The sequence below is a fragment of the Gambusia affinis genome, linkage group LG04, assembly GCF_019740435.1.
Source record: "Gambusia affinis linkage group LG04, SWU_Gaff_1.0, whole genome shotgun sequence".
NCBI lineage: Eukaryota > Metazoa > Chordata > Actinopteri > Cyprinodontiformes > Poeciliidae > Gambusia > Gambusia affinis.
In genome coordinates, this window is record NC_057871.1 from 16,629,116 (window position 1) to 16,656,386 (window position 27,271).

General features: G+C 39.7%; 3 protein-coding genes across 9 annotated transcripts in view; 1 reads left to right on the plus strand and 2 right to left on the minus strand.

Moving 5' to 3' along the window:
* The first annotated feature begins 1,035 nt into the window (after nucleotides 1-1,035).
* lg04h17orf67 (linkage group 04 C17orf67 homolog) lies at nucleotides 1,036-5,096 on the plus strand. The gene is made up of 4 exons (XM_044115277.1): nucleotides 1,036-1,116; nucleotides 2,107-2,207; nucleotides 4,224-4,348; nucleotides 4,908-5,096. The coding sequence occupies exons 1-3, from the start codon at nucleotides 1,059-1,061 to the stop codon at nucleotides 4,338-4,340; spliced, it is 276 nt and encodes a 91-aa protein (XP_043971212.1). The 5' UTR covers nucleotides 1,036-1,058; the 3' UTR covers nucleotides 4,341-4,348; nucleotides 4,908-5,096.
* A 6,229-nt stretch (nucleotides 5,097-11,325) lies between these two features.
* cbx8b (chromobox homolog 8b) lies at nucleotides 11,326-14,865 on the minus strand. Its single transcript, XM_044115278.1, has 5 exons — nucleotides 14,686-14,865; nucleotides 14,509-14,552; nucleotides 14,263-14,328; nucleotides 14,049-14,115; nucleotides 11,326-12,839 (listed from the first exon to the last, which is right to left on the minus strand). The coding sequence occupies exons 1-5, from the start codon at nucleotides 14,752-14,754 to the stop codon at nucleotides 11,952-11,954; spliced, it is 1,134 nt and encodes a 377-aa protein (XP_043971213.1). The 5' UTR covers nucleotides 14,755-14,865; the 3' UTR covers nucleotides 11,326-11,951.
* Nucleotides 14,866-21,392: 6,527 nt separating this feature from the next.
* Nucleotides 21,393-27,271, minus strand: part of LOC122830155 (E3 SUMO-protein ligase CBX4-like) — an 82,643-nt gene continuing 76,764 nt past the window's right edge. For all 7 annotated transcript variants that reach the window (XM_044115284.1, XM_044115279.1, XM_044115283.1 and 4 more), the window contains 2 exons: nucleotides 25,176-25,242; nucleotides 21,393-23,720 (listed from right to left, as the gene is read on the minus strand). In XM_044115284.1, coding sequence (XP_043971219.1) covers nucleotides 22,275-23,720; nucleotides 25,176-25,242 — 1,513 coding nt within the window. In that variant the 3' untranslated portion in view covers nucleotides 21,393-22,274. The remainder of the gene's footprint in view (nucleotides 23,721-25,175; nucleotides 25,243-27,271) is intronic.

Genomic DNA, 27,271 nt, shown 5'->3' on the forward strand with positions numbered 1-27,271 from the left:
TAAATCAGTGTGTCGTATTATTTACTTGACTTGCTGATATTTGTTTAAGCAATGTTTTTATTTACCCAATCCACAACTCATTTCTTTTGCTCCTAATAAGTCAGACTTGGGCTTTTTTTTTGGTTCACTTTATTTCAATACCTGGACTTGGCCATGCTGTCCAATTTGTGCTACAAAAAAGTTGATGAAAGAATAAGTATTTGTAAAAAAAAAAAACAACAACAGCAAAAAAAAAACTTTTACAGCAGCAAAGGTAATATAACAGAGATGCACTAAGCGTCATATGTAGGAGACTAGCTGGACAATGGACTTTATTAGGTCAAATTTGCCTGTTCTGGGTTGGACCCTCTTTTGCAGACAGAGCTGCCTTAATTCTTCACAATGTAGTTTGGTAAGGTGTTGGAAACATACCTCCTACATTTGCATCCATATTGATTAAAAAGTTATGCAATTACTCCAGATTTTGGTGTACATGCATGATGCTAACTAAGTCCTCTTCTTTCCCCATTCTAAAGCATCATTATCGTTTCAGCAAGTCGTCTTTGCCACTTTCAACAGATGAACCTAATAAAGCGGCTGCAGACTGGCAACCTGTTATTGACAGAGCCCAAGTTGATAAAGGTCACAGTGACAAATGAGAAAGGGAGGAGTGGATTTATATGTGACTGATATAATTTAAATCTAGGGAAGAGGTACAGATGTGAACTGTGCTGAAAATTTGTGAAATAAATACAAATAATTTAAAAACAAATTAACAATTAAAAACAAAATAGGAATATTTCTCAAAACCTATCGCCTGCTTGTCTGGAAATAAATACAATTGAAACAAGAAATTTATATTCACCGAATAAAAAGACATACACCTTTTTCTCACTTTCTTCAAATTCGAAAATTTACATACATTTGGTCTGTATGTCAACTTCTTCCTCACCCACGAACCTCTTCCAAGTTTGTGGGCGAGGAGAAGGGGGAGGAAGACAGGGAGGAGAAATTTCCCCCCTTCACACCTTCTGAGCTGCTGTGTGGCTCCAAGAGCAGTGAAGACTCTGGCAGGAAAGATGAAGAAGGAGCTGGTGGTGTTTCTGCTTTGCCTGGTCCTGCTGGCCACTGAAACAGGTAGGATATCGTCTGAGAATAAACCTGAAGGTAAAATCTGAGTCACAGAGAAAAAAATATTAGCAGTATTTAATATACTTATTGTGTACCTTCACTGTGGTTTTTACCCCTCCCCCCCCACCCCCCCCACCCCCAGCAACTGGGAAGCTTCTTTATAGAGATTGTGAAGAAAAAATGTATAATTATTTTTACCAGACTGTTTATTTTTGAAGACAGATGTTTTGGATTTTTGCTCAAATAAACAAGGATAGTTATTTTATTATCCAAAGCATGTTGTTTTTGCTTTCTCAAAGCTCACTAAAATGCCTGGATTTCAAATTGTGTGTTTAAAAAAAAAAAAAAAATTTAATGTCCATATTTCTGGACGAGAAAATTGCCACGTATCGCCGTGAGGCCCCGGCTGCAGCAGAACCTGCACCAGATGGGGGCCCGATGTTGACAGAAGTAGGTACCATTCCCCTGCAGCTCGCTCATGCGCCAGAAGAAGACAGAGCCTCCCCGACTGCATGCTGGGTCATGTGCTGCTCGGAGTCCCTCTCCAGGGAGTGTGAAGGATGAATGAGCACTTTGTTACCAACCCGGCCTCCAAGCACAGCCCTAGGTTCAGAAAGAGAGAGAGGACAGAGAGTCCTCATTCTGCAGAGACCAGTGTTTACAGGAGCTGCTCCCCTGGGATTGGCTGCGGGGGTAAAAAAAAACAAACAAAAAAAAAACAGCCTCACATTAGTGCATAGAACTAAATAGCTCTGTCTGCAGGCTGCTCTGGTTCAGGAAGGATGTTGTTCTGATTAGCCAATACCCAGCTGTGACAAAAACAGCTGGCTTGTTTATGGAAAGACAAACAAAAACAGGCTGAGTGGAGGGGAGGGGAGGGGAGGGGAGGGGAGGGGAGGGGAGGAGAGGGGAGGAGAGGAGGGGAGGCATGGGGGGCTGGTTGAGTGTGTCACAAGACAATGACCTGTGCAGACGAACTGTTTGTTTCCTCCTCAGTTGCCAATCCTATCATCGGGGAGAAGTTTGCCAAGCAGCTTCTTCGCAGCAAGAGGCAGGACAGGCCGGTGAAGGCCGGCCACCCCGATGAACCAATGAGGGTAAGGCCAGAAACAAGAAGAACCCAATCATAAAATATCTCACATTACAGAGTATGTTTCACTCGGTGTCATATCTAACATTTCTTTATAAGTTAGGCTTTATTTTATTGAGTGGATCAAAGCGTCTACAACTTGTAAATCAATAATCAATCGCTTTCTTTTAGAATGGGCCATTTAGTTTATGTGACACTGAAGTGGGTCAAGTTCTTGTATTTTGTTCTTCAAAATGGGAAAGACAAGTGAACATGATATTCAGAGAAGGAGAATGAGTGAAACCTCAGCTGTGAGGTTGTGTTTGCAGAATAAACCACAGAGGACTGAAATGTTCCCATCAGACCAAACGAAGAGCAGGAACCATGAAAGAAGACCCAGGACTATGGAGAACCCAGAGAGAGTGGGGAAATTAAGAATACTGAAAGATCCCTCTCTTATGTCCCAACATTGTTGTAGGAGAAAACTAAGTGTTATCCTATTTGCAAAACAGATTTTATTGAAATGTTGTTATTGTGGAACCCCCCGCCCCCAACCCAAACTGAATAAACGTGCTCAACTTAGAGGATGATGGATTCTCTATTCTAATGTAGAAATTTGCTTCCTGATCTTTTCTTCTCGCACCTCATGAAGAAAGGCAGTAACTGTAGAAAGTGCTGTGTAAGCCCATGTTTTCCCCAAATGCATGAACCGTTTATAAGACTCGATTTAACTAAATTACACTGAACTGTAGTTTAATACTTAAAATTATTATTTTTTTTTTTAAATCACACAGATGAATAAATACGATTGTACGACTCATAATATGGATGATGTGGCTTATTGCCCAGGGCGGCATGGGCTGTGTGGGTGGTCCAAGCTTATTGATTTTTGCACGTCCAGTGAATGTGGAATGTGTTTTTCCCCAAGTGCTGTGCACAGTGTAAAACACTGTCACAAAACACACCATTCAAGGAGAAAGGCTAATTACACTGAAAATAGTGTCAGACTGGAAGTCTCTGAAATTAACATTGTACAAATAAATGCCTCTTTGTGTGCATGATTACAAATTTCTGTTTTGCAGAACTGGCTTTCTCGAGGGAGTGTATATTTAATTTGTTTGTCTGTACGGGAGCAGGAACAGGAAAAAGTCAACGACGGGATGCAAAAAGTCCAGGGAGTAATCCAAGCAAAAAGTGCCACTGGTCATGCTTCTGCTTTTCAGCTGCAGTTGAAAAAATAATAAAATAAAATAAAAAAACAATAAAAAAATGCAAAACATGGAGTCTTTAAATGTAATCCTTATGTGTGCATTTGCAGTAAACTGAATCAGTACTTACAAACAAAATTTCTGTTAGAAACAAAGACTGGATAGTACTAAAGTTTCTACTCTGGATATGAATGTGAAACGGCGTTTTGTGCATTGAGTTGCTGCGAGCTGTGAAAGTGAATCATCATGTTTCCTTGGAAACTTTGAATTATGACCATGTTTATTTCTGGAAGCAGTGAAACATCAGTCTGAGTTTGATGCGTCTACTTGAGGTTTTTCTTCACCGTCCTGTTACTGGACGTCAGTTTGAGATCAGATTTCACTTTGAAGAAATTATGGCCATCAGGTTTTTTTTCTATCTTATTTTGATGTGGTCGCTATCACTGTTTCCACCTTGAAAAACAGTTCAACTTTCTTTTATTGTGTTCATAGGTTGGCTAAGGGGACGTTATCATTGTTATTATAAGGAGACCTGAGGTTATTATGTGGTGTTTACTTTCATGGGAAGGCCTATCATGTTCCAGTGTTTAGTATTTTTGCAAAGCTGTTAAAATAATAATAATAATAAAAACTCAATAAACTCACACAACTCATGCTTTTCTGCACTCATCTAGCTTCATTTTCCAGTTTAACTGGAGCTGAATGAGCGGGATTTCACTCTGACTCCGTGATCCTCACTGTAAAGTTTCAATTTAGCAAACTGTGAAAACGAGTAATAACATCTTCCAGCTTATTCTCCACATGTCTCCTTCTGGTGACTCTGCATCTCTCCACAGGAGCATCTGCTCCGCATGCAGACGCTGGACCAGAGGGCCCAGGAGACCAACATGGAGTACTGGCTGAACCCCCACTGCCCCCCGCGCTGCGACAGGAACTACGGACACCCGGTCTGAGCACCAAGGTCTCCACCAGTCTTTCCACATTCAATTTTCGGATCCAATCCGTGCGCTGCCAACTGCGCTAATAAAATCTAAGCTTTGCGCACATAATTTACAGGTCTTCATCGTCTATTCAAACATTTTAATGAAGTCCTTACGAGGCCACATCAGAGCGTATAGTCCCTGAGTCAAATAGTCAAATTATCCTCTTCTTCGTGGACTTTATTGTATGCCAACAAAACGTGTGCCCTAGCTTTCTTCCGTGACGTTTGTAGTTTTCCCCCCAAAATTATTATTGCTTTTTTTTTTTTTCATTTGTAGTTGCTTTTATGGCTCAGCTGAGTTCAGACGAACCTTTCACAGGTCTAGTTTGGAAATAAAGTCCCGTGTGACTGCTTTCTATTAAACCTGCGTGCTAAAGCGCTGACGGTGAAAATATGCTGCTTCTTCCTCCGAACAGCTGTTGAAGTAAAAACAAAACACAAGTCAGGCCGTCACACTACGTCACGAATTAATTTGCTTATTTTTGCGTGAATCAAACAAGACCTTATATTTATTTATTTTCTTCCTCTCTGCTTGCAGAAAACGACCAGGAACGACGGGACACGAATTTCACGAAGGGATCTTCAAAAAATGAAAGCAAAAACTTTTCTTCCTATTATTGTCCTTCAAACTCCACATGAAGACAAACTAATACAAAATGTTTTCTAATGTATAAGAGTGTAGTTCACGTATTCTTCTAGTTGTAGATTTTTTTTCTGCGTAATTATGGACGGCAAAAATAAAATATAATAAAATAAAAATAAAACAATGAATAAATACCCGTGTTGAAACCCATTATTACTACTATATATTATATTTACAATTCAAACCATATGCTTTTTATAAATAGAGAGAGTAGAGTAAAGCGGTACGCAGTCGATACGGAATTCGGGACATTAGTGCCTCATGGCTCTAGTAAAATAACTAACTAACTAAATAAATAAATAACGCATACTTGCAATGCACAGAGTCTGAAATGTAACAGAAACATTTTGTGAAAACACATAAATGGCCCATTGAAATTTGTGTAGGCTATAAGAAAATACACAAACAATTTTAAGTGATGCGAATGATTTAAATAAATACGACGGGAATGTGCTGGTTAAAATTAGTTTTCAGTTTAAGAAGCCTAAAACAAAGCTCAACTTTCTATTGTTGGGTTGATCAAATCTAACTTGACCTAAACTGCCTTAGGAAAGCAATAAGAATTTATTAAGAAATTTCTGACCATTTAAATTTCAGGAGACTTATGAGCTTGAGGCCTTGGCACCTTTATATTTATTTGTGTAGAAAGAAGAAAAAAAAATTCATAATCCTGATAGCTTGTAAGAAATTAATAGAACATAAAACAGACCGACTTCCGGTTTGAACGTCATCGTGATGGCCGCGCTGTGAACGGGCTCCCTAGAGAACCTAAGAAATTGAAATCCCAACCCCACTTAAACGACGAAAACATACCTATAAAGGTGAAAAAGATCTGGGGTGAGCGAAATACTTCAAAACCGATGCTTTGTAACGCTAATAAGCGGACGTTTAAAGTCGAGAAAATATTGCTAGCATTTTAGCTAATGCCAACTGCTATTCATCTCGAACCTCCGGTCTGGAAAATTACCGCTGCACTTTCTGACTTGAACTAAACAAACAACAGTGATACTATGGCTGAATGGGAGACGGTATTGCAGGAATTAAGAGGCTTCCGACAGGAAAATAATGCGCATCTGGGGGAAATAAAAGAAGAAATTCGAAAGATGAACACCAGACTAGATGAGGCTGAGGATCGGATTGAAAAAGCGGAGGAGAGGATTTTAACCACGGAGGACGCCGTCTCTGAAATAATAAAGCTACAGATAAAGCTGGAGGATAAACTAATGGACCTAGAAAGCCGTACACGAAGAGAGAACATACGCATTTATGGCGTACCCGAGGCGGCAGAACGGGACTCGGCGTCAATGGGTGACTTTGTGGAGAAGTTGCTCCGTGAGGGCTTGGCGCTGACCCAAGACGAGCTCGACATACACATTGAACGGGCCCACCGCTCTCTAGGCCCTTCGCCTCCAAGCGACGCTCCCCCGCGATCTATTGTTGTGAAATTCCTCAGTTTTAAAACCAAAGAACTTCTCCTTCGCAAAGCATGGCAGAAAAGAGGATTTACCTGGAACGGCAAGCAAGTGAATTTGGACCATGACTATCCCCCTCTGATTTTGAAAAAACGAAGAGAATACGCAGACGTGCGCAAGATTCTGAAGGAGCAGCAAATCCCCTTTCAGACTCTCTTTCCTGCCCGGCTGAGGGTGAAATATGGAGATGAAACAAAGATCTACAATACAGTGGTGGAAGCTACTGAAGACATGTCCAGTAGAGGCTACGCTGTGCGGGTCGTCAAGTCACCAGAAACGGCCCTGGAGCATCTGAAGCAGCTGACCTGGACCAGAGTACGCGGCGGATCGGGGAGTGGGCCAGCAAACAAGAGGCGGGACCCCGCAGCCGGTTACAAAGAAAAACTCAGAGCCTTCAAGAGGTCTTCTCCCACGCATAAGGAAAATTAAGGTTTATTCACTCTGTTACTAACAATTAAGATTTGTATTTGGTTTATGAAGTACAATAAGTAAATAAGACAGGTTTCTTACGGTGCTCTCTACACCGAGGCCATAGCCACCAAGGGCCCCTTCATCAACCGATGAAGAAGCTGCCTTCGGAGGTGAAGCAGGGTTCTCATCCGAGACCCCCACCTTGGAAGTCAAGAGTTCAGTTTGAGTTCTGTTTGTTCTTAATGTTGATTTCTTTATATGTTCTATGTTCAGTGTTTTTAGAGTGAGCGGGGAGCCCAATAATCTTTGTGATATAATTAAGAAATATAAGTTAGATGAGTAGCAGGTTGATAAAATTGGTGTCAAACAACATTAATGGCTTACATAGTCCAGTAAAAAGGCAGAAAGTCCTATCTAAACTTAAGAGAGATAAAGCCCAAATTGTTTTATTGCAGGAAACACATCTACCGGATAGCGAGCATGTTAAGTTAAACAAGATGGGTTTTAAACATGTGTTTTTTTCGTCCCACAAGTCTGGGAGGCGAAGGGGAGTGGCAATTTTGTTATCTGGAATTCTCAACTATCAACACATATCAGAGTACAAAGATAAAGAAGGTCGCTACGTAATGATTACGGGCAGGATTGATGGTATCATGACCACCATCCTGAATATATACATTCCACCGGGCAGCAAATGGTCCTTGTATAGACAGATTCTCGAAATTGCAACAACGAGGAGTCAGGGAACTTTAATATGCGGTGGTGACTTCAATATTTTATTAAACACCAAATTTGATTCTTCTAGTGGGAAAGGCGATGGACGAAATATTGGTAAGAGGATGGGACACCTCATGGACGATTTAGGATTAGTGGATGTATGGCGAGAACATCACCCAACTAATAGAGAATATACCCACTTCTCCCATCCTCATAACTTATATTCTAGGTTAGATTACATTCTTACGTTCAAGAATGATTTGTTTAAAATTAAAACCTGCGAAATCGGTCCATGTACAATCTCTGACCATAATCCAGTTTACGCTGATATTTGTCTGAATGGGAAAAAGAGATCTACATTATGGAGGATGAATACAAATATTTTAAACTATCCAAACATTAAAGAGAAGTTAAAAAAAGAAATAGAAAATTATTTAGCTCAAAATGATAATGAGGAGGTGTCACCAGGAATATTATGGGACGCAATGAAGGCAGTGATTAGAGGGAAAATAATTAGTATATCCACCCACTTAAAAAAGGAAAACATACAAAAACGTAAATACCTGGAAGATAAATTGTTAAAACTGCAACACGAACACTCTGTGACTATGAACGACAGCATTAAATCGGATATAGCAAAATTTAAAAAAGAATTAGACGACTTAAACATGGTTGAAGTACAGAGAAAAATAATTTTTAACAAACAGCAGTACTGTGATGTAGGCGGGAAATCATTAAAACTTCTTTCATATAAACTCAGAAAGCAGCAAGCAGAGAGGACGATACACAAAATAAGAAATCCTTTAGATGGCCAATTAGAAACCGAAGAGGAGAAAATTCAACAATGTTTTCAGAACTATTACAGAAAACTTTACTCCCAAAACCATGTAGATAACAACCAAGATGTTAATATTTTTCTATCTAATTTGGAGCTACCAACAGTGACAGAGGAACAAAATAAATTGTTAGTATCCACAATAACCAGAGAAGAAATTCACTCGGCAATTAAAAGATTAAAAGGGGGTAAAATGGCAGGATCAGATGGATTTGGCCCAGAATGGTATAAAATAATGCAGGATCATTTGACTCCCATCTTGCAGAAAACATTTAATTGGGTAATGAAGGGAAAAATTGTACCCCCGTCATGGAAAGAAGCAATAATCTCTATAATTAAAAAGAAGGAAAAGATCATCTAAATTGTAGTAACTACCGCCCAATCAGTGTATTAAATATTGATTATAAGTTGTTCACTTCCATCATCTCTAAGAGACTTGAAATTATCCTACCAGGACTAATACATAATGATCAAACAGGCTTTATTAAACATCGACAAACTCAAGATAACATTAGGAAAGTTTTACATATTATGAACCAGGTTCACAGACAAAAATAGAGACTTTAGTGTTAAGTTTAGGCGCGAAAAGGCATTCGATTCCGTGAGGTGGCCCTTTTATACCAGGTCCTTGAGAGATTTGGATTTGATAAATCTATAATAGATACTATATCTGGGTTGTATGATAAACCAACAGCCAGAATTAAAATTAATGGAGACCTTACTGAATCATTCATACTCGAGCGAGGTACTCGACAGGGCTGCTGTCTGTCGCCACTCCTCTTCGCCTTTGTTTATAGAACCATTGAGCCAATGGATCAGACAAAGACGGGATATAACTGGAATAAGGACCATTGGAGGAGAGCAAAATTGGCATTGTTTGCTGATGACTTGTTGCTTGTTATATCTCATCCTACTCAGGCTCTCCCAAGTTAATGAAAATCTTATCAGATTTCGGTCTATACTCAGGGTACAAGGTTAATGTGAACAAAACACAAGCCTTAACTGTGAATTATGACCCACCAGCTGAAATTAAAAATAGCTATAAATGGAAATGGGAGGCAGATAGTATTAGGTACCTGGGGGTGGTGATCCACCGTGACCCTAATGAAATGTTTGAAGCCAATTATGCCCCCTTGAACACAGCCATAAAGTCAGATATCCAAAGATGGAATGCCATACCTTTTTTAGACCTACACTCCAGGATTGAGTCAGTTAATTTAAACATTCTCCCCCGACTTTTGTATTTATTTCAATCCCTACCAGTTCCCTGCCGTCAAAACAATTTGTAGAATGGGATAAGATGCTGTCCAAATACATTTGGAAAGGGAAAAAAGCCAGAGTCAAATACAAAACTCTACAATTAAAAAAGGAAAAAGGGGGTTGTGGGCTTCCATGTTTACGAGAATATTTCTGTGCAGCTCAGTTGAGACCTTTGATATGTTTGTGCTGTCCGGATTACACTGCAGGATGGAAAAATGTGGAAGGGGAAACGGTCAAAACAATGCCGATTAAAGCCATAATAGCTGACACAAAATTACAGAGTAAAATTAATTTGGCAGATGAACCAATATCACAAGTAATGATATCTGCATGGAACGAAGCAATTAGAATTTGTGATTTAGAAAATGCCTCTAAACTCTTAAGATGGTGCGCTTACGATCTGGATTTCCCCCCAAATCAACAGGACGATAGATTCAAGAAGTGGATTTCAAAAGGCCTAACTAATTACTATTCCTTTCTCCATAAAGGGACGTTCCAATGCTTTGAGACCCTGAAAAGAAAACATGATTTATGTGCAGATGACTTTTTTAGATTTTTACAGGTCAGAAATTATTTTAATAAAGAGCTAAAAGTACATTTACATAATTTGAGATTTGTGGAAACGTTTATATTACTAACTAAATCAAAACCAGGTAAAACAATTTCCAGGTTATATGACGCCATCCTGCGGTGTAAGAAGGACAGCACTGTTTACATTAAAATGAAGTGGGAAAAAGAAGCCAGCCTGACAATTTCAGAAGAAGATTGGGGCCACATCTGTAAGATTCCATGGACAACAACAAGATCGAAGGTTTGGCGTGAATTCTGCTGGAAAAATATTATAAGATTTTTTATAACCCCAAAGCAGAAACGATACCAGGGAAGGGGTTCTACCTGCTGGAGATGTGGAAGGGATGACGCCAATCATTTCCATATTTTCTGGGATTGCCAAACCATTCAGCAATATTGGTCTCAAATCCATAATCATTTACAGAACATCTTCACGGCTAATTTTCCTTTAACTTTTGAATGCATATTTTTATGTAACATACCGGTTGACAAACTGAACTACAACGATCAAAAACTTCTGTTCATTTTACTGGCCGGGAGCAAAAAGGCCCTCACAAGAAAATGGCTTAAACGGGAACCTCCAACAACTGAAGACTGGATAAATGTAGTGAAAGAGATCTATATACTGGAGAGACTATCTTTTTCCATTAATGTGCAGAGAGATGCTTTCTACAAGATATGGTCAAATAAACCTGTTGTGTCTGATTTTTCGTAAACCTTGCTGTCATTCAGATTTATGCTCTAACTTGATATGTCCATTATTGGTCGGTACTCGGGTTTCCCCGCCGCTCCCATTTAAGTTTTTTTTTTTTTTTGTTTTTTTGTTTTTGTTTCTTTTTCTTCTTCCTTTTTTTTTTTTTTTTTTTTCTTTCTTTCTCTCTTGTCTAAACTTAGAAAATAGAGGAAGCATGTAACAATGTGAATGTATTCGGCGCAATTATATAATTGTATTGTAATGTGCCTTCTCAATAAAAATTGTTAATAATAAAAAAAATAAAAAAAAAAGAAAAAAAAAAAAAAGAACATAAAACAGACCATAATACTAAAAGATATCAGAAACTCAACTGATTTATTGAAAAGCATCTAAAAAGCAATCTGACAACTTTCTGTTACAAACATATCTATGAAAAATGTAAAATGATGTATATTCTTCAGAAAAGAAATTGATAAATGCACCTTGAAGGACAAAAAAATTAGGCTTAATAAAAAAAATTAAAAATACAAGACATTACAAAACTCTTTAGAACAACAAAACAATTTTTTAATACTACTGTATTCAAAGTGCTCCAGTTTTTTTTTTTTCAGATATACTGTTGGGATAACCAGTTCAAATAATAGATTAAATATAGGACATGGGTATTGTTTAGTTTTGAACTCAGCTTGGAAGATATGAGGAGGAAAAAATACATTCTAGCCGGTTTCAAATGGAAAAATAGTGAAATTTAGGAGCTCTGTACAGAAAGCAGCATTCTGCTGCAAAGGAAACGTCACATTCACCAACACCTCCGGTATAACGGACTTCATTTGGTCAAAACATTAAATATATGCCAAACCTTTTTTTTTCTCTCTCTCTCTCTTTACACACATATATATATATAATCATTATTATGTAATACTCCTTTATACATTACATACAAAAACAGCTTTGCTTAAATATCCCATAAACTTCCAGAATCATCTCTTGTCCTTGAAGAAGCCCTTGGAGGTGCTGCTCTCCTTAATGGTGACAGTCAGGAAGTTGGCGGTCACGTCCGTCACCAGCACCTTCTCCACGTTGCTGAGGCGCGGCCTCCAGGCCGTCTGGTCCTGGCTGTCATCGAACCTGGTCGGAGACTGCCTGTCCAGAAAGTAAGGCTTCTCCATCGGCGGGAACTCGGTGGGTTGGCTCCGGCTCACTTTGTGGTGGTGCCTCAAGTGCGCCGCCACCAGGTAGCTGGAGCCGTCTGTAGTCCTGTGTGGCTCCATGCTGCGGTGAGAGTGGAGCTGCTCGTGGGAACTCCCGCGGGAGACTTTCTGTGTGTGGTGATGATGAGGATGAGGATGATAATAGTGGTGGTGCTGGTGGTATTTGTGGCTCTCCGAGTGTCTGTGGACCAGCTTCTGCAACCTCCTCTCCTGATCTCCCTGGAACTTGGACAGTTTGTGAGGACCATGTCTCTCCTCTTCCTCTTCCTCTTCCTCCTCCTCCTGCTCTTCCTCCTCCTCCTCCTCCTCGTCCGCTCTTCTCTTGTGTGGCTCGGAGACGACTGGGCTGAAGTCGTCGTCTACAAAGCGGGGCTTTGGCTTCGGCCCCCTTTTTTTGGGTGCTTGGACGGTGCCGTCCGAGTCAGTTAGTTGAAGGGAAGATCGCTGGTACCCGTGGAGACTCAGTTCAGAAGGTCGCACGCGCATGCTTTCTCCACGGTTGACAGCACTCGGCGGGAAGATGGTGGGAACGACAGCCCTCAGGCCTTCTCTAGCCCTGGGGGTGAAGACCGGCTCGGGGGTAGGGTACGTAATGTGCATCCCTCGGACTGCTTCGCTCCTGAACTCGTAAGACTTGGTTTTACCTTTAGCCTGCGCCTAGAAGAAAATATATATATATAAAAAAAAAAAAAAAAATGCATTTTTAAGTTACACAAAAAGAAAATCTTTCATTTTCTTTTATTAAACGACATGACAATAATGTTGGTGTTTTATAAAGGAAATCTTCAAATGCCAATGTACTTTTCTATCATATACCACTGTGATATTACGAGACACAGCATCATCAGCTCTGAGACAAACATATTTTCTGTTTAGATTAAATCACGGATTGAACCAAAACAAGTGCAACAAAGAGTTTTCCTTACAAATTATTAATCAAGCATTTTTTTTTCAGTTGCCATGACAGCAAGCTGCTACGTTTTGACTAGTTTCACAAAGTATGATTTCCAGCTCTCACATCATTGACAGACTAGAAACATTTTAGATAAATAATTCAGAACCTAACAGCTTTTTTAGGTGGTTTATAGCAAGAATGCAACAGTAAGACTGACCCTTCCTCTCAAAAAAGAATAATTCAAATAATAAAAAAAAAAACAAAAACAAAAAAACCCCCTCAAATAGTTAATCTCATGTGTACAAATATATATAAAAAAAATCTTCTAAGCTCAAGAGAAAATAGACTGGCCCCCCAAAGTAGCTTGAATTAATTTTGTATTTGTAGATTACAAAAGAGATAAAGGGAAATCCAGTTGGAACATTTTAACCTTGTGCTAAGCAAACTGAGCTCAAGAAAGATTGATAGAATTCAACAGAAAATAAATAAAATGAGTACTTCATCCCAACTGCAACTGACTTAATAAAATTAAGTCATTATTGGTTCTCTAGCTGTAAACCGATCTGTGCCGTATTTAGAACGAATCAAGGATGAGAAAATAAGATTGAGGTCAAAGGTGCTGTGGTGGTAGGTGACTAACAGTTGAACCTCCAAAAGAATTTCTACTTATTTAGATGAATTATCATTACTTATATTTCCGCTGCAGATACTTTAGACAGGGAACAAAAATGAATGTCTCAGAAGACAACAGGGAACAAAAACACTATTTCCAATACCAAAAGACATGAATATGGAATTGTTAACATATATACATATATATAACAAAGTTATTCTTCCCTTCTTTTGCGTCTTTCGTTCGTTCTTACCAAACAACTCCCCCCAAAAAACGAACATAAAAAAAAAGACAAAGACAACTTGAGGAAGCCAAAAAACTGGTAAGAACAAAATGCCATTATAAATTATAAATTCACCTTAAGTAGAAACGTCTTTGGTTTCGGTCCCCTCTTTTTGGGACCATACAGCTCTCGTTCACGCTCTCTGCGGAAAGAAGACACCAACAGACATCCATAATGAAGTGTCATGGGAGCAAAGTGCACGGAGCATACTGACTGCACACTTACTGCATATATCATGTTCACTGGTTGTATGTAGAAATGCTAACATACGTTGTAATATTATAATTACCTCTGTTCGAAAGCGGCAAACAAACGGGAGTCCAAAATGTTCTCCTCTGGCTCCCAAGTGCTGTATCTGCGGAGCAGATCATTAAATCAGACTGACAGTTCTGTGAGCGGACTCGTTAGCCCCAGAGCTAAAACCCATTGAGTTGATTTTAATCCCGCTAGCTTCGGCGAGCTAACCACGGTCAGTGCACAGACAGCTCTGCAGCGGCTCGAAAACATGTATAAGAAGCGGTGCAGCGATACTTACTTGGGCGACCATCCCTTCCATTTCACCAGGTACTCAATCCGACCCTGCATGCCATCAGAAACAGAGCAGGACTCGGTTAGCTTGCAGAGGCAGCCGTACTGTTACAATACGCAGATGTTTAACGCTGTATTCGGCTCTCCAGCAGAGGAGAGCAGAGCAGATATTCCTCCCTCCTACCTTCCTTATCCTCCGCTTGATGATAGACTCGGCCGCGAATACCCTCTCCCCGACGGCAGACAGCTCCATGTTTACTCCAGTGCTACCTACCGTTAGCCTGATGGGCGCTAGTTGAGCAGATATCCCCCCCTCCTCTCACTGCACTTCACTCCCCTCCCTCCTCCAGAATTCCCACAGACCATAATAGTACCCAACAGAATGGACGTCAGCACATTTTTTATAGCGTTACTAAGGAACCGCCGTCGAAGGAACCACGGGCTGGATGGCCATTGGCTCAGCCGTTGCTACGTGAATAGGGTTTCTAAGTGGAGGAGGAGCCGGGGTGTTTTTTCTGGAGTAAAATGGTGGCCTATTTTTTGTTATCTGCGCAACGAATGAATCGTCTCACTAAACTTATGTAACGCCAACAATAAAAATAAATAAATAAATGAATTAATTATTAAAAAGAAAAATAAAGAAAAAAAGTCAATAACCATGGACGTAATGGTATTGCAAAAAATAAAAAACAAGCAAACAAAAACAATAAACACAACAAAACAAACAGGCAGAAAAAAAAGACAGAAACCGAATACGTGTCTGCTAAGTGTTTAATGAAAATCTTAGACATTTTGACAATACGAAGCCATTCATTTATTTAGTTTAATAAGAGTAAGTAGTAATAAGTAATAAGTAATAAGATTATCTGTATAGCTTAACCGCAGTACCCTTGGAAATATTTTTGCTAATGTAACCCATAGTAGCCTACAACATTTGCATCTTCATTATTATTATTAATTTTTGCATTTACTGTGTTCACACCTTTTTATATCTAAACATCTGTCATTAGTTAAGTTAGGGCATGAAAGCTTACGTCTAAATTCCACAAATAATACTGTTTGGCACTTTTGCTAAAAAAAGAGAGAAAGAAAGAAAGAAAGAAAGAAAAAATGAAAGAAAGAAAGAAAGAAAGAAAGAAAGAAAGAAAGAAAGAAAGAAAGAAAGAAAGAAAGAAAGAAAGAAAGAAAGAAAGAAAGAAAGAAAGAAAGAAAGAAAAAATGAAAGAAAAAAGAAAGAAAGAAGAAAAAAGAGAGAAAGAATTTTTTTTTTTACTGAATCACATAAATTTTAAAATAAATTATTTCAGTCATTAAAAAAAATGAGATAAAAAGCTACAGGTGGATTCTAAAATTAGAATGAAATGTTTTCGGTTGATTATCTGTGCTTCGTAGGGTCGCCTATGCTAACATAACAAAGTTAAATAATGCTTGACAAAATGTGACAACGGTTGTTTAAGTTTCCCATGTCATTCTGTATTACCGAATTGCGGAGCAGCATATTAAATGCGCCCACATTTGGCTGCCTACAAACGATTTCTTTTTTTTTTTAAAAAAGGAATAGAGTCGGATTTAGATAAAAGATTTTAGGCTTTTTTTCTTCTCCTTATTTGGCATTTTCATTTAGCTATTATTATTTTATTTTCTGTTGAATAAACAGGGGACTTTAAAAAAAATAAAAATAAAAAATTAATCATAGCAACAAAACTTAATTACTTTTCCTCAATTAGCTACAAGCAATAGGCATGGCTTATGGCAAGATACATAATAATAATAATAATAATAATAATAATAATAATAATAATAATAATAATAATAATAATAATAATAATAATAATAATAATAATAATAATAATAACTTATTGTAGTATGTTTTTTCCTGTTCTGTCACTATTGTTTTGCATTTATCTCTAAATGATTATATTATGCGCATCCAAAGTCCAGTGACCGTGAATGTGCTCCACTGTGGTGTGACTTGATCGAATGTAAACGGATGACGCGTGATAACAGGTGCTTCAGACATCTACACGTATCCTCCTGTTATTTGAAGAGAAAGCTCACGTGGAGGAATTCCAGCGTGATGATTCCGTAAAGGCCTTATGCTGCGAACTGGCAGCTGGAAGTTTGCTATAAAAGTGCCATGATGTCTTTGATTTGTACAAAAATGAATAGTTAGGGTTTTGTGGAATAAACGATCTACGGTGACGAACATTTAGTCTTAGCACCAGATCCGAAATGTGTTCACGTTATTTCATTTTTTTTTCGTTCTCTGCCAGATTATGTTTTCAGACTGAAACAAACCACGCACTATTAAATACGACCAAGCTGAGCTAGGCTAAAGCTTATATGTTTTTTTTTCTTTTCTTTAATTATCGTGCCTCTGCTCAGACAAATATGGACACGCTAAAACGCTTAATCAATATTTCTTTTTTTTTTTTTTTTTTTTTTTTTTAATAACTATGAAAAAATAATGAACTTCCCATTGTTGGAAAAACAAATAAAATTGAAATCCAATTGCGACAGTTATTATCCAATCGTCTAAAAATGTTTACGATTGCTTGATGTTCTTAAATAATTTTCAGTGATGCTGAACTCCTATCAGGCCTGACTGCCCAGTAATACTGACACTGCTAAAAACTCAAAATCGAAATATTAAAATTCTGAATGTTGTCTCACATGAATCGTTTTCTTTATTGCGATTGAGTGGAAGCCTTTGGATTCACCCTCTCTTTATGATACGGCTAAAAACAGTAACAATATTATTTCTGATTTTCGGTCATGCAGTTGTCAGAGTTTATTACAAATCGCGTCAACGGGAAATGTGGCTGATTTGATAGGTTAAGCCACATTAAGCATTTTTCCCAGGTAAGCGTTTTAGGGCGTCAGGTTTATCCGAACCTATTTACAGCCTAAAATATTTTTTTTTAATTTACTGCTAACCAGGAGCAGTCGAGCCAAAATGCACCACGATTTTCTGCTCAGCTGGATTCTCTGCAGGCTGGGTTAAAAATCCGTGCCTCGGTTTATTTTCCCTTAAAAACTAATCACGCAAAAAAAGAATAAATTAAATCTGAGATAAAACCATTTTTGACCAAACATTGTTCTCAAATGTAATTTGCGTCACGAATGTACGAAAACGAAGTGCGTTGGAGAGATCGGTACACAGGTGTCCTCCTCCGCTTTCAGTACGTCACCGAAATGACATTTTAATTAATTATCTCGACTTTCCGTAAGAAAATGTTTTGTTCAGCTGAATGAACAAAATGTCAGACAGAAAGAGGAAGATGGGCGCAGCTCAGACAGCGGCTACGATTGGTCTCGGCGCGCCTGCAGTGCAGCGCCGCTGCCGCGTTCAAACGCCATTGGCTGGCTTGTATCTGGGCAAAGACGCGCGAGCTGCCGGTGCGCACAGAGGAAGGAAGAAAAAAAAACTGCGCTCACAACCCACGGGCAATAATAGCTACAGAAAATATGACCAGTGAAAGAAGTACACGGGGGTTAACAATTACGTTATTGTTCCGACGAAACCCGCGGCGCCACGAAGTACCACAAACATTGAGTGTTTTTTTTTTCTTTTTTTAATGTCTTGAGAGAAATCCAATCCTAATTTTATGATAGTCTAAAACAAGGCAAACAAACAACCAAAACAAACCCCAGTCAGCACCAGGGTTTCATTACACCACACAATAAGATTTAAATTTAAGTGTCTTTCACCTTGGCTGCCAGAAAGAAAGCGGAAAACTTCCATCGCAGGCTGCCAGGTCAGGAAAACAAACGTAAGCAGGCCCGCATAAAGAGGAATCAGATCAGAGGCACGAGGTCACAAACGTAAAATACTCGCAAGCAGAGCCGACTCACATTTATTTAGGGCCCTAATCAGGATTTCATTTGGGGCCCCAATTCCAGTTAACATTATTTATTGAATAAAAAGCGCTTCGGGAAGAAGGTTTTATCTGAATAACCTCTTTGGTCTGGCAGTCATGCCAATATTCTTTTGTTATAGTCTCAATAGTGCAGAGAAAGAGACAATATTTATTAATGAGGTTGTGACATTGTTAACAACACGGGACTCCAACAAACACCGGAGCAGCAACAATAACCGTTAACCCAACAACTTTAAATCATAACTATTAACATGTGTGTCAGAGTATCAGTGTTTTACTTTGTACGATCCCACAAATCCAAAATACATTCAAATGTTACATTTGGAAGAACTTGAAAGTAATAATGATAAATTTCCAGCGATTCAGATCTAGAATAGATCTGTGTTCTGAATGAGAGGTTAGGCGCTATCTGTTGCTTCATTGTGACCTGAGCTGGAAAGTTTAACAGCAGCCTAGTTCACATGTTCCTCAGGCCGGCTACACCTCGAACTGCAATCAAGACAGGGGCACAAATCATCATTTGGACCGAAACAACTTTTTTACTTGTTTGCACAGCTTAGTGGACGCAGTGAAAGTTTGATTTTTCCAGGCAGGAGTGAAGCAGGCACCCTGCCTGCTTCACTCTCTTATAATGATTTTCTGTAATATCAGACGCTAAAATGATGTGAAAACCAAAGATGCAGCGTTTAAGACATGATAGATTGTGAGAGAGTGAAATCACACACACATTTAACCATTTGCAAGTAATTTTATACAAATCAATTAGTTTTGCAGACGCTTCAAAACATCCCCTTGAGTTCAGCAGGTAATATCAAACAGATATTCGCGTAAAACGCATTTATACTTTGACGCCTTCTCAAAACGGTGCAAACAAGTAGAAAAACAGATTCGAGAAAAACTTTCTAGCTCATTTTCAAGTCTTTAAGAGCTCCTCTTTCATAACCAGAAACGATGCGGTGTTTTTTTTGTCACATTAGGCTCTGAACACGAGACCATCGGCGGGCCTCCCTCAGTCATGCATGTGCAAATTCAGCCTCAGTTGGCAGGAAGGAGCGATGAGATGTGACAACTCCGTCTCTGTCTATATTTGACACAAACGTCTTTATTTATGCTGTTATTTCAGTGGGAGAAAGCAAGCTGCATATTGCGCAAAACCTGCAGCTGCTGAACTGCGCGGGAATTCTGTTGCGGGTCCACAAACTGAGAGGCGTGTTTTTTTTTGTTTTTTTTTCTTGAACAGAAAGTGCACAGAGGAGGAGAGCGAGGACAGCCATTTTCTCTGTCGTTGCTCACATTAATGCGCACGGAGAGCAATTTCACTGGCAGCGAAAGGAAATGGTCGAACTGCTGCTGCCTTCTCCCACAGTTCACACCGATTGTCCCGACAAACTGCTTCGGTACAAAGAGGGATATCAGTCACCAGTTGCTTATAAATGTCTAGCGATCCAGATAGGCGATTCCTTTCTTCTTCTTCTTCTTCTTCTTTTTTTTTTTTTACAAGATTCGCGCAGAAGAGCGCCCAAGTGCGCTGCGCATCTTACGCTCAATGAGCAACGGCTGTTTGACGCAATTCAAACACTAATCAAATGGCAGACAGTGAAGCCAGCTGAGATACTGCTTTGTATGTATGACAGACCCACACAGAACATGTCGGTCACGCTCCTACAAAGGCATGACTGGAAGAGCTGCTCAGGTCTCTATCCAGCTTTGAATCAGGGGCTACTGACTCATTCACTCTCGTCACAGTATTTGCTAACATGTACAGGTGGATCTCAAGTTAAGTCAACATTATTCAAAAAATTGTAAAGTTCAACAACCTGCACAAAGAGTGATATTGATTGTGTATTTTTGAATCTTAATGACCTACAGCTCTTGAAAATTGAATCCAGTTTTTCATAAAAAGAAGAAAACGAATAAATGAATTCAGACCAATCAATAAAAAAAACAATATAATTACAGAAATGTTATGACAGTTTTATAGTCTGCACAATCATAGACTGTTGACTCAACTACTGTCTAGTTGCTTGAGGTCCAGTGTGACTTTTCCACAGTCAGTGATGATTTGAGGAGCCATGTCGTCTGCTGGTGTTGGTCTTTCTTAGAAGCAATTCGACAGGCTGTGTAGAGATGCTGAATCCCAGAACAGTGGTGTCCACAGTCCGTCCTCAAGGGTCAGTATCCTGTTTTAGTTTTCTCCCAGTTCACCACACCTGAATGAAATGATGGTTTCTTAGTAGAACCTCTGCAGAACTTTGACATGCTGAGGAGGAAGCCAGACCATTTCAAACAGCTGTGTTAAAACAGAGGCAACTACACTGGCAGGACACCGGCCCTCCAGGTCTACAGCTGTTGACCCATATGGAGAATTTATGACGTATTACAGAGGAAACAATGAGACACCAGGCGCAAGCAATGCAGACAAACTGAAGGCTGCGACCTGGTTGTCCTTAACATGATTACCGTCATGTTGAATTGATGCAGTTCAAAAACAGCCCAGGTCAGCGAACACATTGACTCTGCAGTATATGGAAATACTTTACAGCAAGCTCACATCTGTTAAAAAAAAAAAAAAAAGAAAAACTTTATTTAGTTTTTTTGCAATACTTCGATTGAGAAATTCAGTTTTGAGTTTTGTTTTTATCTTTGCACCCAATTTAAAATCAACAGAAAAAAAATACCTGAAACATGTTGGTATGTGTGGAATGAATTGATATACTAGCTTCACATTTGGAATGGTTTATTCAAATAATTAACTTTTCAGTTATATTCAAATCTACTAAGGGCTGTACTATGTTACCTGTGCAACGTAGTACAGACTGGTCCAGGAAAACCTGATCGGTTGGATGATACTCTTTTCAAAGAAACGCTTGTACACCAATCAGCCAGTCAGCCACGTATACAGAGCAGGTGTAAATTTGGCTTCTAAACCACATCATGGTTTGAGGTCACATTAGTTCAAACATTCAGTCACAGAGCCAAGCACTACGGAAAAATGACCACTTACAGATTCTCTTGCAAAAATTTTTTATTGCAATTAGTATAATAGGAAACCTCCTGTTTTTAGCCTGCACATAGAAGTGCTCACGTTCTCTCAAAGGACCTCAGATCCCATGTAGCCAGAAGGACAAAATGTTGTCTGAAATGGGCTTGTGACACACTTAAAATTGCTGCTGTTTTCTCCAAAGTTGATTATGCCAGATGTTCCACTAAAACAAGATCCTGTCAGTAGGTTAAACAGACACCGCAAACTTAATGGAAGTGACTTGTGCTCAATTTAAGTTCCCAGGGGTTGTGAATGGAGAGGAAGTCTTTCAAACAGATCAAACAGTGACCACAAATGATCTTCTGTTTCTATGACACAAATTGACAGTGAAGGTGCTTCATTTTTCTGTATCTGCCTGTCTAAACAGGCCTTATGGTATCATCAACATCCAAGCTGCACGCATCCTTTTTAAAAACAGTCCATCTCACACTCACACACTCTGACACAGTGTAATGTACCTTGATTTAATATAATTTTCTACCTTACAAAAACTCCCGTTAAAGCCTACATTTATCCGTAATCCGAAAGTAGACGAGTTGAGTGTACAAATCATATCACATCCATAGAAAAATGAAGACTGTCTACAAAAGTAAGTGCATGTTAGGCTAGAGTTTCATCAATTATTTCATAAAATTTTGCAGCTTGGATTAGGTTGGAAATTTGACATACCAACAGGTTGGGTTTATACTTCGAAAATATGCAAGAAGAGAACTAAGAGTCTTTTTTTTTTACGCTCGTGTTTAAGTCTGAATTTTACAAAAATGAAAACAACATCAACGCTTCATTTGTACATTCAGGAATCAGAAAATACAAATGTATCATATGTCAGTCATGTGGTCTCCAGCTGTGTTATGCCGTTATGTATTCCTTAAAGGTAACGGTGAGGCAGTTGGCAGTAATGTCCGTGATGACTATATTCCCAAGGCATGGCTGGAAAGAAGGAAACGTCTCGTCTTTTCTTGCTTGGTGGTTGGAGTCAGACACAATGTCAGTGCTCTCCTCCTCTGACGGATTGTGTGTTTCAGTCTGGCTCTCTATTTGTGTGTCTGTCTGTGTTCGACTGTCATCTGGTGGATGTGCTGGCTCCTCAGCTCGTGTCCCCGGCTCAGTCTCCACACAGACTGAAGACGTGGGCCTCGATTTGACTATGCTGAGGTCCATGGGTTCCTCTTGGTCTGCGTAGCCATTGTCGGGCAGTAAAGCAGGACTCTGTTGTTCGTTTCTGTCAACAACGAGACTCTGGGAGGGCGAGGAATCTGTGATGGGAGCGCTGATACTCCTGCAACTTAAAAACCTCTTACCCAGTCCTTGTTCTTCAGCGTCTGTGTCGGAAAGATGTCGCTTTAGTCCGTGATGGCTGTTCTGAATTTCTCTTTTGTCTGTAACCTCCCTCTCTGAGGGCAGGGGCAGCTTGTCAGGCTTATTTGTCAGCTGTAATGGCTTATCCTGTGGAAGTTGCCCCTCTGTACCTTTGTCCTGTTCCATTACAGTCCGCTCTGTTTGAGGGGACAGTTCTTTCTCTTTGCAACAATCTGCTTTTATCCCAGAACTAGGAACAGTTGGGTTGTCTTTGGGTTGCTTCGAGAAACCGTTTATGAGGCCGAGCTTTTTGACAAGCTTCATCTTTGCCAGGTGCCTCTCCACGCTGCTTTCTGCTCCTTGCAGTGGCCTTTCAGTGCCTTCAGAATCACTGCTTTTGATTTTAGCAGTCTGCATGCCATTTTCCATGTACTTGCTCATGACAATGACAATCCGCCCGTTTTTGTTCTTGTTCTTAACAATCTTTAGCTTACTGCTGCTGACGCCGTTGGAGTGTGTTGAGGCATCCTCTTTCGGTTTCACTCTCTCCGGCTCCTTCTGTCCTTTAAGGTCGGCTGGAATTTTCTTTAGCTCCATAGTGATGTCTTTTACTTTAGTCAGGCAGCCTGAGTCTTTGTCCCGGACCCACTTTTGCTGCAGCACCGCTGGGAGGTTGTATCCTTTGTTCGACAACTCGGGAGCCTTGACGTCCCTTGGCTTAGCAAAAACAGGCTCATGTTGCTTCAGGTCCGGTTGATAGTGGTGATGCTTCTTGCTGTTGAGCTCATAGAAGAATTTCTTGCCGTTGGATTGCTGCTCGGCATCACACTCCCTGATCAGGGGCTGGTACTGGTGAAGTTTCTTGCTGTTCAGCTGGAACTGCTGGGCCTGGGGGCATATCATCTGGATAGAGCTGGACTTCTGACAGCTGTTGCCTTCCAAGGAAGCCTCCTGAAGGTTCGCCAGGATGTTGGACCTCCTGGCAAATGATGGCACCTGCAAAACAATTTAACAATTACTCAAATGGCACAATACTAGGATGGATGATTCGAATGGGAGAGAGAGAGATGCAACAGCAAACCCATTGCTTTCATGGTGCTGCTACAGAGATGCTGAGATAGGAATGTGTGACAGGTTTCTAGTGAGGCCCAAATGAGCGCACAGTTTATTTCAGGGGCCTTGAGCCCATCTTCATACAGCCCTCCTGCTGGTCCAGTGTAGCTCTCTGAGCCACCGGCTGGAGATCAGAGTGACATTTCAAAGTGTCTCCTGTGGCTGTGACCTCAGCGTGGTGGAATGTCCCTTGTGGCTTTGTGTATCCTCGCTGACTTTATCTCATGTGTTACCAAAACACCCTCCTGAGAGGAATAAAGACACACCTCTGAGTGGATCCTTTTGCCTTTCTGAAGTCTTGATTGATACATTAAACAAATGATTTGGCCCATTTAGTAGCATATATACATTTGGTAATCTGGGGAGTTAATAAACTAAAAACATTGTTTTAATGTTGTTTGAACAATGTTTTAAACAAAGTTGCTGTTGGTAACTTTGCTTGTGCTTCCCTCTACAAAATGTATTTACATCCCTTTGCATTTTATTTTCGCACTAAAACCACAAACATTCCATGTATTTTCTTTGGCTTTTATGTGACAGACCAACACAAACTGGCGCATTATTTTGAAGAGTAAGCCTAGCCGTACAGCCTATATGGTGTTTATTAACAAAATAAAAATAAAAACTTGAGAAGTTAGGCATGCATTTATATTCAGCTAGGCTAAATCAACCTTTTCTTAAACTGTCTTTCAGTAAGACTGTTGCCTTATGGGGTATCTGTTTTTGTCTTGCCACTCTCTCAGAGGGACAGATTTGTGGAGTTCACAACTAACACTTGTCCTGTAGGCAGATTGTCCCACCTAAGTAGTGGATTCTCTTCCAGAGTTGTCCGTTTTGATCTTTGGTAATGTCTTGGAAGGTTTGCTGCTGTGCCATACTCTATTTTCAAAAGATGGATTGAACAGTGATTCATCTGGTGTAAAAAAAAATTAGATAAACCAAACCCTCATTTAAACTTTACCACTGATATGTCCCTGACCATTCTGCGGTTTTCCTTGTCGTTTATGAGGCGGTTTATCTCAATAAATTTCTCTAACAAACTTCAGAGGCATTCACAGAGCAGATCGAGTTAACTTGAGATTAAACAACAAATGGTCACACTTAAATTAGCAATTAGGTTTCTGAAAATCTGAAAGTAGTCAGTTCACTCTATTTTGTTAAGGGAAAACAGATCTAAAGTGACTGAATATAAATGCAGATTTTTATTTGTAAAATATCTTAACTGCCCTTATTTATCTTTTCCATTCAACTAAATAGTTTTGCAGTGCTTTGCGTTGGTTTACCAAATAAAATCCCAATCAAGTCCGCAAATCTGCAGTTTAGATTTCTCTGTCTTACCTGAACTAGAAGGTGCTTCGGCTTAGGTCCTCTCTTGCGGTATCCCATCAGCTGCTCCTGACGTTCCCTGTGGGAGTGAAGAGCGGCAGGCAGTCAGTCACTGTTGCATGGCAACAAAACGTCACGGGTGTCCTCCTCCGGCTCAGCTAGGAGACGTCGAGTGTTTCCTTGCACTGCTATAACTTGGACTGACACTTCCTTATGTAAATCATCCTCACCCTTCCTCACTTTCTTTGCAGAGAATCAAATGGTTATCTCTCCGGAGGCTTGTTCTCATCGTTACTTTGAAATGAAGGTTGATCTTAAATATCGGCTCAGTCATGCAAATCCTACTTGAAGGTGAAGGAAATTCCCCCCGCCCTCCCTGTTAGAGTTTCCTTAGGTTTCCTCCATCTCAATGGGAGCCTCTCCAAAAGCAGTAACTGAACACTGCAGACAAGAGTGATGTCAGAGTCCTCCCCTGCTCTCCTCCCAATCACCTCTAATTACAATGACGACTTGGTGTATTTTCATAGCCTGGCGTTCAGACGATTTAGCTCCCTGGAGGGATGCGTAATTAGTTTCAATAAAGCCCCCTCCCCTTTTTAACATGGGGCTGGTGATAATGGCAAAAACAGAGGTAGAGTTTGCTCTGCAACGTGTGACCTGTACCTTAAAGGTTGCTGAGGCTGAGAGAAAAGCCAGTGACAGTTTAACGGGGCACACTGTCGAGAAATTCAATTACAAAGTCCTGCTGCGGGAAGAACACACACTCAGGGTATGATTAGAAAGTCGCCAGTATAAAACTAAGTTTAGAGGTTGTTTTTTTTTTTACTTTTAATTTTTGTTGTAATACTATAATTACAAACATATTATGTTGTCTTGCATGATCACGGGTTTTGCTTTTCTTTTGCAACAGAGGCATGTGAGTTTGGAATTCGAATGGACTGAATTTGAATCTTGATAAGTGTCTCATGATCCTTAGGAAGTTTTTCCATGCTCAATGTACATCTGATTTATTTAGACTGGGTCTCACACTGCACATCCTGTCATGCTATGCTGATGATATTCAACTCTTCACCACTTTTAAATCTTGGCATATCTCAAAATTATCATAATAATTATCAGCGGTGTAAAATTGATTAAAATGTAAAATCTTGCTTTTTAGCTGAGCTACAGATTGACTTTTGCCTCAGTGATAATTCCCAGGATTTACAGCTTGTCCAAAATGAAACTGTTAATCTTTTTGACCAGCTCTTGCAAGTGGACTCTTTGCATTGGTTTCTCATATTGCAGTTTAAGTTTCTGGTTTGGATCCTCATGTCTTTCTGATATTTTTTCCACATTAAGTTATCAGAATGTAGACTAACCACGGTTTGTTATCTGCCTCTAAAGCAGTGTAAAAACTAAAACATCAGCCAGATATATGTATTTAGCTAAATTAAAATTCATCATACTGTTCCTATGGTTTAAAGTTCTTTTGAGAAAGTGCCAGGTAACATGTCTAGAGTTCTACCTGGCTGTCTGGAAGATGGAGTCAGCTCTGACCATCATGCACTTTTTCCTTGCTTATAGGAAAGCTGATTGCAGGCTCAGCAGAGCAGATAGCCTGACTGATAAACAGGATTACAAACATCAACCAGCAGAAGTGAGACATATGTTGAAGTAGTAATAAAACACTCGTAATTTTCCATTGAACTCAAACCTCTATCAAAGAATTTGCCAAGCATTGTTTTCTGTTTTATGTGTCATAGTTCTTAAAATGTAGAAATGTAAGGACCGTGCTTAAGGAATATCTAGAACAGAAAAGGCCTAATGGGTTCTTTCTGGTGCCACTCAGAATAAGTCTGCATCTAATGAACTCAACCTGACCTCTGTTGTGGTTCATCTCTGGCATGTCCTGAATTAGAAATATGTGAGGGTTGAAAGACCACCAATGTACAATGACCTGACTCTGACTCTCAACTAACAACCAGGTGCCAGAAAGTGTAGCTGCTTAACAAAGTGGCTTCATTTGTCCAAGTAACCTGACACCATGATAAATCCTAAACTAAACACAATGATAAATACAGTTACTGAACTTTCAGTATCTCTGAATGACAAGCCATGTGGCTCAA

Bases quoted from the DNA above. Each gene is read 5' to 3' on its own strand.
- lg04h17orf67 (XM_044115277.1), top strand. From the start codon at position 1,059: ATGAAGAAGGAGCTGGTGGTGTTTCTGCTTTGCCTGGTCCTGCTGGCC. The intron at 1,117-2,106 runs GTAGGATATCGT...TTTCCTCCTCAG, and splicing joins CCTGCTGGCCACTGAAACAG to TTGCCAATCCTATCATCGGG. The intron at 2,208-4,223 runs GTAAGGCCAGAA...ATCTCTCCACAG, and splicing joins ACCCCGATGAACCAATGAGG to GAGCATCTGCTCCGCATGCA.
- cbx8b (XM_044115278.1), bottom strand. From the start codon at position 14,754: ATGGAGCTGTCTGCCGTCGGGGAGAGGGTATTCGCGGCCGAGTCTATC. The intron at 14,329-14,508 runs GTAAGTATCGCT...TCTGCTCCGCAG, and splicing joins TGGAAGGGATGGTCGCCCAA to ATACAGCACTTGGGAGCCAG. The intron at 12,840-14,048 runs GTGAATTTATAA...ATTTTCTTCTAG, and splicing joins CAAAGACGTTTCTACTTAAG to GCGCAGGCTAAAGGTAAAAC.